This window comes from Balaenoptera physalus (genome assembly GCF_965194825.1).
Source record: "Balaenoptera physalus genome assembly, chromosome: 14".
NCBI classification, from domain to species: domain Eukaryota; kingdom Metazoa; phylum Chordata; class Mammalia; order Artiodactyla; family Balaenopteridae; genus Balaenoptera; species Balaenoptera physalus.
Genome location: NC_138893.1, coordinates 25310979 through 25328478, shown reverse-complemented (window position 1 = coordinate 25328478; position 17500 = coordinate 25310979). Strand labels below are relative to the sequence as shown.

General features: G+C 53.9%; 1 protein-coding gene across 12 annotated transcripts in view; it reads right to left on the bottom strand.

Moving 5' to 3' along the window:
* EBF3 (EBF transcription factor 3) overlaps positions 1-17500 on the bottom strand; it is a 117583-nt gene that overhangs the window by 13186 nt on the left and 86897 nt on the right. For all 12 annotated transcript variants that reach the window (XM_082423194.1, XM_082423198.1, XM_082423195.1 and 9 more), the window contains one exon: positions 16993-17119. In XM_082423194.1, coding sequence (XP_082279320.1) covers positions 16993-17119 — 127 coding nt within the window. The remainder of the gene's footprint in view (positions 1-16992; positions 17120-17500) is intronic.

Sequence of the window (17500 nt, the reverse complement as noted above, 5' to 3'; positions counted from 1 at the left end):
ACAGGGCCTTCCACACCAGCGGGGGATTTATGGGAAACTGGCAATTATGACACATGTCCAGCTATTGCTAGCTTCAGATTTATCCCTGTGGCCCTTTTTTGTCTAGCATATTGCCTGAGCACAAACTAGGCAGGGGGAGCACTTATTCTCGCAAAGCTTTAATAATCTGTGAATGGCTGACTACAAACTGATGTAGGGCACTATCATTCCACCAGCCTCACGAAATTGCTGGCCACAAATAGTAATTAATCTTTTTATCCCTCAAATTGTAATTTTGACTATGAACTGTGCGCGGCCATAAATCAGCGGCACGCGCGCTGTGTACGGTGCATGAATCACGGCCGGGGCTCCGTCCGACTGCAGCCTCTGTGTTTAACAAGCTTTATAAGGAGCCATTGGGCTTTATTATGGCTCTGCCTGACTCCAACAAAAACTGAGCCCGGAGGCCCGGGGACGCGAGTTAAGATGAAAATACTTATTAGAGTACATTACTTCTTGATGTAGATATCGTTTTCCGTGGAGTAACGCCACGGTGCATGGCGCGACATAAATCAGGGGGTTTTCTGAGACTAATAAGACCTGCCGCCATCTATTCATTACTCAGCCCGCAATTTGGGCCATCACTCATTAGTCAGCACGTAATTTGATGATTAACACCACCCAACTCAGCAGGTCTGCGGAGCGCCGGGAACACAAAGGCTACAGCTTCAAGGAGCAAGGTTAGAGGCTGCCTTTGAAAGTGCTTTCCGGAATAATTGGTCACCGTTATCCTCGAGTGCTCGGGCTGCTGGTGTCAACACCCACAGCGGGTCTCGTAAGCGCCGCCGGAAGACTTGCACGTACACTCGATAACGCGTCCGAAAGTTGAGGACCACAATACGATCTGACATTCCATCATACATGCCGGAGACAAAGGTCCGCACAGGAATGTGAAGTAAGACATTTTCTTGTTAATAAAGCATTGATCCGACATATTGATTTTACATGACATGGCTTTTGCTGCGATTTTGCCCTCCTTTTCCTTTGCAAACAGTAAAGCTCTTCAAAATGCCTCGGCGTATGTGACACGGCAAAATTTCTAACTCTCTGTGATGTAAATTCTATATGTGTAAAACCACTTCATAATCAAACCATTAATCATCAGAAGCTGTCAGCAGTGACTTGGGGGACAATTTGTCATGTCTCTGCCTGGCCGGGACAAGGGTGTCAGGCGAAAGTGCAGTGCGGGGAGCCGGGTGGATGGGCCTCACCCAGCGACTTGGCCCAAAAAAGGATTCGGTGAAGTCTTACGTTTCTTGACTGGGGAACAAAAAAGGTGGCCCACTGTGCATCCCTAACACGCCAGGTTTCTCCTCTCCCCCAGCTAATCGCCATGACTGTTTGACTTAATGAATCGGCCTGATGAAAGGTGATCAGAAAAGATAGATGGGCGGCCGCTATTGATTTCATGCAAATGCCCTGACAGGTGATAGACGCTTTAATGCAAGCTTTCAGAAGCTTTATGACTTGTAATAACCATACACTCTCATTCTGGGGGAGACATTCCCGATGTTTCAGTTGAATTGACATTCTCCTTCTAGGATCAAAAAGATCTTAAAGCAGTAGAAAAAACACGAGGGTACCGTTCACCTCCCGCTTCAGCCCAAAGAGCGTTTACGTCTCGAGCGCACTGCCAAGAACGAGGTCGGACGTTCGGAAGATGACATGCCATCCTACGACTGTAGGTCTTGCCGTGCTGGACACGGCGAGGGGGGCAGGGGGCGGGCGCCACTGCTGCGGCTGGAAATCCCACCGGGGGCTCCGCTATGGTAGCCCGACAGATTTACGCGGAAGAATGAGAAGAAGGGGCCCTTGTCTTCAAACTACAGGAGCAGAGACACATGTTCTGGGTTCTGGCGGGTGCGGGGGCTTTGATCACTGAGGGTGGGACGGCCCACCTCTGCGCCTCCGAGAGCAGCTGCCGTCCGCGGGGCCGACCGGCGGCCTTCCGAGGGCCACACCCCACAGAACCCTCCGCCCCGTGCCGGGCAAGACAGGGAGTCGCCCAGACTCGGCTGGCAAATTCTACAACTGGAGGAGAAAGCAGAAGCCCTTTCGTGCACATCTGATAAATCCTCCGCGTGTGGAGTGTACAAGGAGGGCCCGGCCGAGCCAGGCCACGGCTCTGCACGTCCGGTCACAGAGCACCGAGCCAGGCCAATCAATACCACTTTCCTGTTTTAGAACTGGGTAATTATGAGGGGGAGAGATTGCCTGACCTTTCACCTGCACTGCATTACTTTGCTGATATTAAGATAAATTGCCTGATTTTGGGTAAACATATGCTGCGATTCAAGCTGTCAGCACTGGTTTGCTCAGGGATAATTTGTATTGATCTCCCAGCTTCTGCCCAATTTTGCTTACTGACCTCGTGGATAATTAGAGAAGGAGCCTTGGGTGAGCTCAAGTCGGGACGAAGAAGAAATATGAAGAAGAATAAAGCAGATTTGTTTTATGTTAATATTTGTAGGTCCTCCTCCGGCCCTCACATCTGTCAGCATCAGGAGAGCCGTAAATTAATGGACTTGGTTCCTGAGCACTTTATTCCCAGGAATTATTTAGCAGCGTGCTTAGTCTCTGAACATGTGTCACTGGGTTAAATTAATTTAAACTCTGCCTTAAACACAACAAAAACAAATGTTATTTTCTGCTGAAGGGGAAAAAACCAAGACATTTCTCAACATGTTTTATAAGCGCCCACCCTTCTGCAGGGATTTCCACCGATCTGCGTCGGAGAGGGTGAGTTTTATAATAAACCGCCCCCCCGCCCCCACAAAAAAAAAGTAATTAGTGCCCGTTATTTGTTCTGAATTCAAATCTTGCTACGATGGGCCGCTACCTATAAAAGAGATGACTGCAGGCACAAAATTATATCATTTAAGATATGTCAGATTATAAGGCTGTTGTATCAAAAGTCATAAAACAAATGTCCCTTGTGAAATATCTCTTTATTAACCATGCCATAAGATATTAACATTCCTCATTTAGTGGAGGGCCTTTTATCTGTTTCAAATACATTATTCGTCCTTTTAGAGATAAACTGTATTAATATCCATTTGAGTAGGCTACCGTGGCCTAATGCATAGTAATTTTTGTTGGAGAGCTTTTATTTTAGACTAAGAAAATTACACAGCAATAAAACCTGAATGAACCAGAAGCTAGAGTAGCCGGGAATCACATTCCATGCCAAATGGGGCAGGCAATCAGGCAGCCTGTGAAAGGCCAGATATCCGGCTATCATATGCAGGCCAGCATCCAGCGTGGGTCATACAAATAGAGCCTGACACGGCCACATAGACTCAATGAGTCCTACACGCCGGAATAGCCTACAGCTCGGGAAGGATACATATTTAAATATATTTGAGTGTACTGGAGTTAATCTCGTTACTTTACATGCATTAAAGTCATAACAGAAGAAGCATTCTAAATATTTAAGTCATGCCCGTGTACTGGGGGATTAATCATTCCGCAATTGATAAAATTTTAACGGTCTGTGATGTCAGTTCAAGTTGGGATTGCCGGAGCTAATGTGGCAGCAGAAAATGGCATCAGGCTCTGAGCTGCAGCTGCGGCCAGAGCAGCTCCAATCGGCCGTCTGCAATTAGAAACGTACCAATGGGCAAGAGTCAGTGGCATTTTCTTTCTTGTGACATACATAGTTTTAGTTTTCATTTTGATGGCTCAACCTTCTTTGTCAGCCAACCCTGCCCTGCAGTCTGTGCTGATCTCTAATACCCCAAAACGTATATGATTATTTCATTAGACTTGAATAGCAAGTCCATTAACGTCTAAATGTAATTCAATGAAGCAAGGGGACATCTTCCGGACCTCTGGGTTGATAACACAGAAACAGAATTTCAGATTGGGCAGCGCATGTGTTTGGGGCCAGTGAGTGTTTTCTACAAAGAGCCACCTCTCTTAGAAGGAAAACGGCCAAACCGAATGCCTTTACGTCCGGTTCATCCACTCGACATTTATTAAGCAGCTACTACATGCCTGGGGTTCCACTGTGGGAAACCCGCTCCCCAAGGGCATCAGGGAACAGCAGCCCCGAGCAGAGCTGACCCCCTGTTCATGCTGCTGCTGCTTCAGTGGGCTGCCTGCCCAGGGTGCTGGGATCCCCGCAACCGCCCCCCAGGCCTGGCTGGAGGTGCCCTGCCTGCAAACAGGGACTGGTCTGGGGCAGGAAGGAAGGGTCAGGGTGACAAGGCTGAATTGTGATGGCAACCTCCCGACCACCCCTGCCGGGGAGACCTGGAGACCAGCCCAGCCAGCGAGCAGGGCCGCCGACTTTAAGTACACCAAGACTAGCTGTTCTTACAGCCACAGTTGTGTTTTTAAAACAGTGTCATTAGCGCACAAGGGGGACAGTCACAGGTAGGAAACTAGCCACTTTTAGCATTGCCTCTGCGCTGCTTAAACCGAAGCCCAGCGAGCAAAGAAAGACACAAGAAGTTTCAGGTTTAGCACAAATTCTCCTTCTGCCTGAAAAACCTGCCTACAACAATGAAAACAGGAAGACATTCATTTGCTTCATTCCAGCTGCTGGTTGCAGCTATTAAATGAGTTCCAGTTTCATTTCAATAATGATCATCTTCCTGTAACTTCCCAATCATGCATTTGTCATAATGCAGTAATTTTCTAGCTACAAACAGATCCTCATAATGAGGCAGTTTTTCACATTAGCAACATAACTACATAATAAGAACATCTGCAGTTCCTTTTCCGAGGGACAAGAACGCACTTCAATTAAAGCAATGGGGATTGTTAAATAAGATATAGTATATTTTACTAACAGGGATACCCAGACCCTGCCCCGACAGGCTGCAACCCTTCAGTGTGCCTGAATGAACACAGGTTGTAATGTGTAAAAATTAAATAAAGTAAAATTAAATTGCTCAATACAAAGACATCCCTCTAGAGGGTGTTAGTGATTTCAGTGACAAAGTGCTATTTGCTGACAAGTAGTTTACACATTAACCAGCTGAATCCAAGGGGGAAAAATGCCAATAGCAATTATATCACCTTGAGGTTATTAAATGTCCCACTGATAAGTAACTAGGTGAACTTGACCAGGTGATAAAGACTGCTGTGAGCAAATGATTGTGCACTGAAGAATGTTTCTCTGTCCTGCTGTTTCTCCAGATAGCTTTCCTTTCAAAAATGACTGTATAAAAAGTTACATTAAAAATGCGTGGCCGCAGAAGACAAAACTGGTACTTAGCTCCCCCATACCTCGCCCCGCCAGAGCACCGCCATCGCTCCACCTCTAAAACATGACACCCGGGCTGCGAACGCCTGGTTTTTGGTTTTGGTTTTGGTTTTTTTTTTTTTCTCCTCCCTTTTTTAGGCTTTAAAATGATGCTAAGTTCTCCACTTTATCATCAACTGTCTCCTCCAAGTGCATTTCATCTATAAGAAATTCAGATGCTCGGGAAATTAAAATTTCAAAGATCTGCTGCAAAAAAAAAAATCAATGGGGCGAGATCAATGCTCATAGAAATTTCATGAACTTTGAACTGGTCCGGGCCTGATGAGGAGAGGTGGCTGGAGTTCCAGGCGGCTGACGGCTCCTCGTGCAGCCGCCCGAGAGCGGGCCGTGCAGCCGAGAGGAGGGCCACGTCGGAGATGGGTTTCTGCTTTCATATTTTGTCCGACAAAAAAATTAATTTTTAGTCTATTTCAGTAACAAGCAAAGACAGAAAGAGAGCAGCCGGCCTCTGCAACGCGCCTGCTACACCCCACTTTGTAAGAGCACCTCTCGCTCTGCACATTAACGCGGCCACGAAATGAAATCGGTTCCCTTAGCAGCCGATTGCAGGTGCAAATTAATATTGTAAAATGAAGATCGATACATGGACAGGGCCAAATCAATAGCGGCTAAATTATTGCTGCATTTTCCTCCTCATTCAAGATGAGTTGTGTTTTCCTCTCAAAGTCAATACTTTGCAGCTTTTCTCATTAATTTCTCAATAAATTCGGCAATGAATTTCAATCACAGAACTCGGCTGGGTGAGCCAGGCACCGTGCACGGGAAACACAAAGGCCGCGGTGGGCCCGCGTCACTCCCCACGAGGCGCTGCCCCGGAGCCGGCCTGGGCACGGCAGGGACAGACGGGAGGCACCGGGCACCCTTCTCCAACGCCAAGCACCGAGCGGCTCAGCCTAGGTCGCCCGCATCAAAGGGGCACGGCTTTTCCAGCATCAGACCCGCCCCAGGGCAGCGTCGGTTTCACACGGGGGAGCCCCTCCGACCCGCTAAGCCGAGGGTACCTTGTGTCACCAAGACTTCTGAGGACGGGAGAAGCGCCACGCTTGACTTCTAATTGGAAGTCAGGCACCGCCTCGGCCTCACGGGGAGGACTGTCTGGTATTCACACGCCCGGCCCAGTGCACAGGGACCCGCGCCATTCACCGCCGCCTGGCAGCGGACGGCGGCATTGTGATGTGACACCAGACTCAGAAAAGGGGACAGCACATCTTCCTTGTTCCCAAAATAATACCCTTGCCGACAACTGTTGGAGTGCATTCAAACAATTCTGTTTACATACCTCAAAGAATGCACCAGATTACGGCTTTTATAGTCACGTTCAAACGACGTCTACGGAGCCCAGGCCGGCAGCTAAGGAAAACCAAGGCACTGGCGTCGGATGCTTCCACTCCTCCGGGGGCTCGGCCCCCAGCGACAGGGACCCCCGAGACACGCTCCCCAGGGAGGCCGGGGAGGGGCGCCGGCCACCCTGCAACCCTCACCTCCCCCACCCCGGCTGTTCCGGCAAAGGTAGCCCCTTCCCTCCACGTGTAAAAGAGTCTGAACAAAAGGGAGGGAGAAGGTGGCCAATAAAAATCATCCTCAACAGAACAAAGAGCACGAACCACCCAGATGTCACCTTTCCTTTAAGAAAGAAAAGTCAAGCGTGCCTGTGCTGTCGACCCTCTCAGAGATTGTGAGCGGGGAGGGGTAAAACCCCAGTGGGCAACAAAGCGCTCTGTGGAGAACCATCGGGGCAATGCATCGGCACACTTGAAACCCGCGTAAAATCTCCGTACAGAGATAAGCTGAGAAAGGCGCTCTGGAAGTTCACCCCCTCCCAAGGCTGCAGGTGGCCCTGCTCTGGGAAGACCCCTCCCTCCCGTGTGCCCGAGGCAACCAGCGCCCGAGGCAACCAGCCCCCGGGGCACACTTCCCAGGCCATCCAATCACATGCTCCTCCTGGAAGGTGCAGCCGTCACCCTGTGTCACAGCACCTGCCCTGCTCAGCGCAGGGCGCACAGTAGGCGCTCCATAGTAACGAGTAAGAACCACGGGGACCCACAGGGCTTCTGGAAAATACCAGGCCAGTGGAGAAGGTATACTTCACTTTTGACTTGGAGAAGCCAAAGTGAACGTGACGTTTCCCGTATATGCACGCAAGAACTTGTTCACGAATGTTTCACAGCAGCACCACTTGTCTTCCAGTCGGCCCTCTGCATCCGCCAGTTCCACATCCTCAGATTCAACCAACCGCAGCCCTGACCTCGGACACGAAGGACCACGCTGCAAGGGACTTGAGCAGCCACAGATTTGGTCCCGGAACCGATCCCCGGCGGATCCTGAGAAGCGACCGTACCAAGGCTCCCCCAACAGATGAATGGATAAAATGTGGTCTCTGTGTACAAGGGAAGACCCTTCAGGCACACAGAGGAAGGAAGCGCTGATCACACCTCCACCCGGGGGGAACGTGAGTGGACGAGGCTGGTCACAAAGGACCCCATACTGTATGATTCCATGCACGTGAAATGTCCAGTGGGGCAAATGCATAGATACAGGAAGTAGATTCGTAGTTGCCTGGCGGGGGGCCGGGGGACTGCTGACGGATGCAGGGTTCCTTTTCGTGTAATGAACTGTTCTTGACTTAGGTTAGTGGTTGCACAGCTTTGTGACTGCACTAAAAACCCCTTAATTGTATACTTTGGGTGAATTTTAGGCTGTGTGAATTATATCTGAATAAAGAACAAAATTTTTTAAGTGAAAGTAACACCTCTAACCTTAGATTAGAACGCATGTGCCAGCCGTGCCTATACTGAGGGAAAGGCCTCTCACGGCCTGAACACTGTCTGCGGTGCGTCTGGCATCGGCGTAAAAGAAGGGAGGCTGGAACTGGGGTGAGCAGGCCCCCAGCTGTGAGGGTGGAGCGCGGGGCCGAGGAAGAGACCCCCAGTCCAGGGGATAAGCTGGCCCTCCTCAAGCCCCACGGAGGCGTTTGTAACCCCTGGTTCTTCAAGGTGAACAAAGAGGAAAAGCAACGTTCTAAGGCAGAACCTTTAAAGACATCGCCAAGATTAATGTAAACACTGAAATCACAAAACAGTCCTTGAACACAGGATCCTGGATTACGTCTCTCAAGTAAAACAGCCCCGCCTGATGCGCTCCATCTCCTCCACCCGTGGCGCAGGCTCTGCCCTCTGCCTGCGGACCCCCGACCCCGCTGCCGACGTGCAGGGGCGCAGCCCGCCGTCCCCCTGTCTCTGCAGGGGCGCTCCGCCCACAGACCCCACAGGGCCACGGCTGCCCCTCTCCTCGGAGACCCGAACAGCCCTCAGGACTGTTTCATTAAGGTCTCTTCTCTTTTTCGTTCCCATCAGGCTCTGAGTCACCTGGATCGGGCGCCGTACATCGGTCGAGGGCAGCCCAGAGCCAGGCACGGGGCTGCCAGGGTGAAGCCAGCCTGGGGCCCCGCAAGGAACCCACCGCGAGCGCACCTACGAGACGCAGGTGTTTTCCCGCCTTCTCTGCATCACCTGCAGAGTACCAGGCCCAGGCGGGCCTCGGGGAGACACTGAACGCCGGACACCACGGGTAAATTCCAAGTCACGTCGACACGAAGCCTCAGCATCCCACCCTGGACGCTGTGCTCGCCTTAAAGGTCGTTACTGTCGGCAGGTATTCTCTGAGTGTGGAGGAGAGAAGGCACCAGATGGGCATGGCATCAGGGGTGGTGAAGAAGAGGCAGGTGGCTGGCAGGTGGGCACCCTGGTGCCATGACAGAGCGCACGCGGCCTGGGCCGGTCGCCAGGGTGTGAGGAGGGACCGTTGGCAGGTGGCTCGCGGGCAGGGCACGTGAGGCTAAGGCCCCAGCACCTCGCACCCGTGTAGCTCACTTCTGTGGTGTTAAAACGGGTCAACTTTGGAAACGACCTCCATTGTAACCGACAACAAGCACACAGGCAAACTGAGCGTCTTCAGCTTGGGGTGCACAGCGGCCAGACGCCTTGAGGGTCACGGAGGTCCTGCCGTAAAAGTACCCGAAGAACAGCAGCGCCTGGGCGGGCTTGGTGCTTGTTCATCCCAAAGGGCACTGGGGACGTGTTCGCAAGGAATGGCGCCGAGCTGGTCTCCAAAGGCGGGGTGGAAGTGATTATGGGGGCTAAAGCATCTATCTGGCTTATCACAGCACCAGGCACATGGATCCTGAGAATGGGAGGGAGTGCCACATCGCCGGCCCCCAGCCCCTCCCATCCTCAGGGCTGAGGCCTGAAGGGTCTAGGGGAGTCCCCGGAAAGGGCCTTCTCCTGGGAGGATCAAAGGGAGTGAAAAGATGGGGAAGAAATCTGGCAGAATCCCCTCTACACCCAGCTGCCCAGATGCCCTGACTCTGGTCCTCAGATGCTCCGGGTGGGAGAGGGTCAGGCCGGTAGAAGGCTGGGCCGACCCTGCAGAGCTCACCTTGTTGGGCAGTAGGATTCCCGTACGTGGAGGGCGTAAGGAAGGGCTGTCACGAGGGCAGGAAGGGTGGCGTCTGGAAGGCGGATGATGGACCCACTGCCAGGCTGCACCTTTTGAGAAACTTCCCCCAAAGATGATTTACACCGACAGGTACAGAGGTCTGCAGCGGCCTACTGTCTCGATGGGAGGTTCTGTATTTAAAATTTAACATGCTCTGCAACGCGTCTTCTGGAGCACGGGTGCCAGCCACATGCACCCAGGTCCCTCGTGGAACGAAGTTATTCCACATGCTCGTTAAGAGCATTTGAAAACTTCTATGTATTTATTTTGGGGGGTGTAGCAAACAGTTCACATCACCGACGAAGAGGCTCCCATCTTTCGTTGTTTTATTGAAAAACCACTGTAAGAAAGTTCGAATGACTCAAGTTTGCATTTTCTGTAATGAATAAAAAAGGCCCAACTGATTCAAATGATAGTTTTTTAAACGGACTTTTTCTCGGGTTGAGCCTTTGGGATCCAAGCCTCAGCCGAGAGCCTAAAGACCTTCCCAAAACAAAGGTTTCAAATGAAAACACGAGCAGCCCCTGGACCCCAGGGGCGTCCCCGTCCCGGCTCGCACAGCCCCCGAGAGCAAAACCCACTCACCCCGTCCGCCTCCCGCCTGGGCCATGGCCTTGTGCACGGCCAAAGGGACGTGGTGGACGAGGCCTGTGGCTTCCGAGACTGCGGGGAGCCAGGAAGAAAACAAGAGACATTTCGCTCCTGTTTCTACTCTTCCAGGGCCACGGGGGGGCCTATCTCTTCTTCTCTTCGGCAACAGAAGGCTCACACGCTTCCTCGGTGGGTTCTCCGCTGAAACGGTGGTTCTGATGCTTCCCCTGGTCTTCCTCCTTGAAGCTACGGGAGTTTTTCCTGCCAGGGTGACTCGTGGGGTTCTGTTTTTACCCCCTGTTATTGCTGCTTTATTCTGCACTTCCGTCGATGCCGTTCACTCTTGTGCTTTTAAAGGGTCCCTCCTCCATCTCCCTGCCACCCCACATCCTGGACCCCTCGCCTGCTGTCCCAGAAGCAGGGCAGGCACCCTGACCGGCCAGAGACGCCAAAGAAAACCCCGGACGTGGCCCAGTCCCATCCCGCGACTCGTGCCCGCGGCCTCCCGGGTGGGGTGAGGTCAGCGGGCCTGCGTCCCCGCACCCACCGAGGGAAACCCGTGACCCTTTTGTCCTTTGGGGAAGACGAATGGTTGTCTCCTCTCTGCTGCGTTCTGTCAGGTTCGGTGCCGAGAGTCAATACCTTCACCTTGATGTGGAAACTTGGTGATTTATCAGTCGGTTCTCCTCCCGACTGAGCACAGCCCCGCCAAGCACAGCCATCGGGCCGCGGGAAGAGCGGCCTGTGGTCACAGCACTTGGAAAGCAACCACAGCCCCTCCGATGACAGACAAATGTGTCTTGTTAGCAACTGCCCAAAAGCGCTTGACTTGTACTAATAACGAAAAGGCCGTGCTGGTCACTGTGGGTCCAAAGACGAAGCACCCTGTCACCAGCCCGGTTGGGAAATTAGCAAATAATGTTCTTTTCCTTGATAAATGGGTGACAGCTCCCTCTCACCAATCATTTCTAACATTTTGATGCATGCCTATGATCCCACTGGAGGAGCAGAAAAGTTTACTGGCCCTCAATTTTCAGATGATGAATGGAACTCCTCTAAATGTGCGATTTCTGTATGAGGTATAGTTCATTTTAAGCAATTCTAGTAAATGGGTGTCACTGATTAGGACAAATAGTCTACTTGTGCAATAGCACAAACGGTGTGTCTCATTCTCCCGGCCTCCTTCGAGACAGGAGAGGAAGGAAACAGCAGGGACCCCGGGAGCCCTCACCGCCCCACTCTGTAGAGGGACTCAGGACTGGATCTGTGCCCCCAGAGCCCACTCAGCAAGCTGGCAGATTCACTGATCGTCATTTGGTCTAATGCTGGGACGGCACCATGCAGAGGACATCGGTGGGGTGGGGGGCACGCCCTCCCTTCCCCTGTGGCCCTAAGGAGCCCCGCCAATGACCCCAAAGATGACCGGCTGGTCTCCACGCCCAGGTCTGCACACCATCCCAGCCAGTGGGGAGAAACGCGCCGTCTGCCCCCAACACGTAGCCAAGGACGAGCCAACGTGGGTGGGGTGGGAGGAGAAACTGCGTTGGAGTCGTGCGTCATCTGAGTCGCTATCCCAGCTCCCCGATTCCGGACGGGCCCAGAGGCGGCCTGAGCTCAGCGTGTTCTTCCACATAACTAACTTCACGTGCAAGTGAGGCTGTCTATCCTCCAGGGGGCCGCGGATTTCCACTGACACCATCCAACTGGCGAGCTGGGACCAGTGGAAGCCCTGTGTCTGCGGGGCGCCCGCGGCAGCCGGGAACGCACAGGTAGCAGCCAGAGCCGCCGGGCCTCACTGGCCGGGACGGGGAGCCCAGGAGCCACAGACTCCTGAACCCCAAACTCTGAACTCGGAATGAAAGTATCTCCCCCGTGTCCACCTCCGTGGTTAAGAACTTATAATCGAAATAATCGGTTGGTTTACATTGAAGGGGAAGGCATTAGCATTTAGTTTAGCGAAGTAGAAACAGTATGATTTGTGGAAGGCAATTAGGAATCATTTGCTCCATGGATACAAGTAATTTGTTTGAAGAGCGCTGGCCTGGGAGAGAGCTAGCTGGATCCGGCTGTGGTCGAGGGCGCCATTGACTCTACCGTGTGTCACCGTGCTGTTGACAGAATCACATCTGAACACTCACAAAAGAGCTTTAAAACACTTCAGGAACGCCAGCGCCCTTCAAGGGGTGAGGTGAAGTGTGGGTTAGGTGGCAGAATGCTGCGAGAGGATACGGTGGCCCCGGGCGAGCCAAGAGACACACACACCACCCACCCCCACCGCCCCGTGCCAGGACAGCTCCCGAGGACAGGGCGGTCACCTCCTTGACATGTCGCCAGTTTTAAGGCACAACGGAATTTTTAAAAAACAACAACAAACAAACAAACCATAAACACTGTATCGGGAAGAACACAAACTGTTAGCAGCTACTGATTGAGTAATGATTTCATGACTGAAATTGAATGCACGTCTTTGTGCAGAAAATGACCATTTTTATGTCCCCATGTAGTCAATGCTTTGCAGACCTAAGACCGGCCCAAGCTCTGTCCGAGCCGCTCTGGCCCTGGGCACCGTCGCATCGCTGCCAGCATCCTGTTTAGTAACTGGGCTGGCTGGGCCCGTGGCAGACAGCATGTTGACTCCTGGTAATTGGTGATAATTCCTTTAATTGAGCAAAAGAAATCTCTAAACTGAGGGCAGGTCAACCACATATTTGGGTGCAAGAGGTCAACGGGAAGAGCCCCGTGGCTGCGTCCCGGTGTCCCGCGGAGCCACGCTGGGACTCGGGCCGCCACCAAGCAGCTCCAGCTTTTTCGTGTAACAGGAAAACCCTTCCGCCGAACGGACGTGTGAGGAAGTCAGGGGCACTCGCGTCTGTGCACAAACACTTAGAAGGTGTCTGTAAAAGCGGTTTTCACGCAAACATAATTTCAATTAGAAGCATACAGATTCCAGTTTGTCTTAATCAAGTAACACCGCAATGCTTACATTCTAATTAAAAAATAATTTCTTTTATTGCTCTTAACAATTTGATGTCTTTCTACTGGTGAAATTACGAATGTGAAACTGTTCAATCTGCCCATACCACTGAGTTCCTCAGGTAGGATATTCCGGGACTATTTTAATTATTATTAAACAAGCAAATGATACACTATTAGAGAAATATTAAAACAAGCATTACACTCAGTTATTAATTTGCACTGTTCACTTTTAAATGCAGCAAATATCTCATTAATTTAATTTTAGGTGCCCACCCGTTTATATTGCATTTTACAGTCTAGAAGGCAATTTACTATTAACTGGCAATTACATACACAGTGATTGTTAATTCTGCTCCTAAGTGCTAGCCGCTTGAAAATTGTTCTCTCTCTCTAATTTTTGACCTTCTTACAACAGGGGTGAGGCACGCTGGGAATACAAAGGACTAGTACGGAAGAGCTGGACATGTCATTGTGACTCATTCTTTTAATTCACCGTGCTAATCAACTGCACTGCCACTGCTTCCCAAGGTAATTGTGTCTTTATAGTAGTTGAAAGCAGCAGGCAAAGGGGCCTGGATGGATGGGCTTGGCCTGCCCCCCCCCCGCCCCCCCGCCTACGCCCACTCTGGGTTGACTAATCGGGTCTGGTTCTGAAGAACCTGGTGCTTCTCAGATCGCTGTAAACAGATCACTTAGGCCTTTGCCTTGGCTGGGGGTGAGGGGAGGGGGCCCTCCTCCGCGCTCTGCTTCCGCATCCCCAGGCCTGGCGGCCTCACCCCGAGGGTTCAGTGTGACGGTGTCCGCACAGCCTCCAGGCCCGGGGATGCTGATGGGAGCCAGATGCCCAGGGGACGGGGCCCTCCCCGCAGGGGCTGTGCCCGTGTCCTGCCTCCAGAAGGGCTGGCTCAGCTTTCAGAGGGAGAGCAATTCCCAATGATTGCTTCTCTGTCCCATCAATTTCAGGGCAATGCAAATCAGACAGAAGCTTCCAGGTCAGACAGGTTATGACCCCACCTTTCCTCTGCTCCCTGGGAGTGTAGGCCCCCGTATCCCTTACGTGCGTTTGAAATGTATATTCCCGTTAATGATGGGGGTGTGGGGGAAGGCTGTAAATTAGCCCCCGCGGAGAGGCCAAGCTCACTGAATGGCTTCATTGAAAGGCCCGTTCGTGGGAGAACTCCTGATGGAGGAAACCCCATAGCCTTGGGCAGCCGGGACCCTGAACTTGGGGTCCGAGAAGCCCCATCAGCAGGGAGGGGTCACGGCGTCGGCTGCAGAAATGGAAGATGGGCGTCGGGACGCGGGTGTCACTGGAACAGACGCGGGGACGCCCGCTGCCCTGCGGGCACGAGGCCTCCGGCCAAGGAAAGCGTCCTGCCCGGCCGAGGGCAGCAGGCTACAGAGAGCGCTGCCCCACCACGGCCCCAGAGAGGCAGGCCCTCGGCCACGGGACACCCGCTGGCGGTGACGGGCGGCCCCCTGCCCTCGCGCCTTCCCCTCCAGCCGCACCCGCGTCCGCCGCGATGCTCAGCATGGGGCCCTTTCCTGCCACGCGGGCCACCATCCTCGGCCAACGGCGGGGTGAAGAACCAAACCTTCCTGCTACTGTGTCTCCTCTCAAAAAGAGTCGCTGCTCCTGACGACAGCCCGCCGACCTCAGCACCAAAAGCCCACGGGGTCAAGAACCCGATGTCACGAGCAGGGCCAGAGGCACCCGCGCAGGAGCGGCCAGGAGGCTGACAGGGAGAGCCGACTCCCCGCCCGTCTGGGGCAGAGCCATCGGTCCCACCACGTACGGACGCGCTCACCAGGTGCCTGACCCAACCCGGCGCCCACGGGGCACGTGGCAGCACGAAGCCCACACGTGGCCTGGCTCCCAGCCGCCCAGCTCATAAACGTCCCCTCCTCCAAGGAACCCAGACCCGACGGGAGCCCGGGTCACACACGGCACCGAGGAGAAAGAGGGACTCGGGGGTCCCCCCAGGCGGAGCTAAGCAGGGCGCCCAGGACCCCACGGCCTGAGTTCACGGCGAGAGCCGGACGGGCACCCACAGGCTGGCAGGGGCCCTGCAGAGACGGCCCGGCGCTGCGGGAAGCCTGACCCCCACCTCCCGGGACCTAGCGGCCACGGCGGCCGCAGGTACGAACGCTCACAGCACCCCGACTTCATAACCCGCTTCTGCACGGCTCTATTTAACACGTGGAGGCCTCACCAGCTGGGGGCACTGCCCTCCCTCCATCTCGCCTCCCAGGCTCACCAGGAGGCCCGGAGCACCTGCCCGGGAGCGGGCCGGGACGTGCACCCATCGCGTCTGCTCCGCCCTCGTCCGCTTGGATCTCAGGCAGCTCTGGGCTCCACAGAGCACGAGCTGGTCCCACGGGAGGAAACAGCCCCTAGCATGGGGCAGGGAACCTCTCTCCCCTCCTGACCACGTGAGGGCCGCCGGGGGCTGGAGAGGAGGCGGCCTCCCCCCATCAAGGACCCCAGTGTCACTGGCAGCCCTGGCTGCTGAGGGTGTGGGTGCCTCTGGGGACAGCAGCCCTGGCTCTCTGCAAGGACCCAAGCCAGGCATGGCCCGGGAGTGACACGGAGCCTGTTGGAAAGTGGTCACTGGAAGAATTTACATTTTGCATTTCACGCTTCCTGAAGGGGGGTGAGTGAGTTACTCCTATTCCCTCTCCCAACCCAAGTGGAAGGGACCTCGTCTCCACCTTGTCACCCACCCGCTGGACAGAGGAGAGGCCTACATCCCAGGGGGAGGCCAGACCTGCCCCGGGCATCCTGCAGCAGGTGACAGCACGTGGACAGAGCCCCCGGCTCCCAGCCAGGCTCCTGCATGGACCTCCCCTGCCGCCCTGACCACGCAAACATGTGGAGGCCACACTGTCCAAGAACAAGCCCTCGTGCCCTCCGCCCTCGTGGGGCTCAGCAGGTGCCGGCCACCCCCAGAAACACGTCTCAGAGATTACAGCTTCTGCAGGTGGCAGGACTAGAGGTGCCAATGCGGACAAGCCGTATGGTTATTTATGGCCTTTCTCAGTAGCAACCTCAGACGCATGGTGTTCTCCAAGCAGCCTGTGGGCAAAGCACTGCAGCAGACGACTTTCAGATAACCAACGTGGGACCTCAGAGGTGACCCTTTCTGGGGACGTCAGTGTGTCCGAGACCCTCCCAGAATACGGACCCCCTTGAAGCAGCAGTGTGGCGTGGGGTGTGAGACCCCAGGCCCGGGGCAGAGACCTGCTCCCGTTTACAGGGTGCGTGTGACCTCGGGTACGCAGCCTAACCTCTGGGACCTCGCGGGGCGGCCACCCGATGGAAGCAGGGGCACTGTGGTTACTGACAGCTCCCACCACCTTGCTTTGCAGGCAAGAAGGGAAGCTCCACGGATGGGAGGAGGGGCCCAGGTCACCCGGCCCGAGGGGGCTGCACCTGTCCATAGCGTCACACCACGTGGAAGAGGATGTAGAAACTGCCCCCGACTACACCAACCGGTGGGCCCCGGGGGCTCGCCCGTCCTCACTGCAGAACCCATGCAGGGGGCCCCCGGGGGCCGAGAGGGCCTCCTTGGGAGGAAGCATCTACCGATTCACCATGAAAGTTGGAAATGTGAACTCACCAGTGTAGACAAACCGCCCAGGAGCACCTTTACAGAACTGCTTGGATTTGTAGGACAGGGTGACTTCGACGACTCCAGGAATGTGCCTCGGTGGGGTCTGGACTCGGATGGCGTGGGGAGTGATCAGCTATAAAAACCACACAGGGAAGAGGCTTTCAGCGGCGCTGGGTGTAAGAGGCGGACACTTGCCAGTTGGATATAATTACCAAAATGAGCAAAAATTGGACCATCGTCTTGGAATGTTCCCTCCTAGCTGTCACCCAGAGACTCAGGACCTACAGTTGTGCTTTCAGAAAAATATCTGCAAATGATCCCGGTTTCAGTTTGCAGGAAAGGCCACAGGGCATCATTCATATGAAAATCACCACCATATGTCTCCTTAAACCTGCTTCTAGTAATTCTAGCACTAATTGTTCCAGGGCACTCAGGGACCTCCGACGCCAGGCTTGAAACCCCAGGGCTGGGGGGCAGCGGTCTGCACCCGCCCACCGGAGAAGCCCCTGCCACG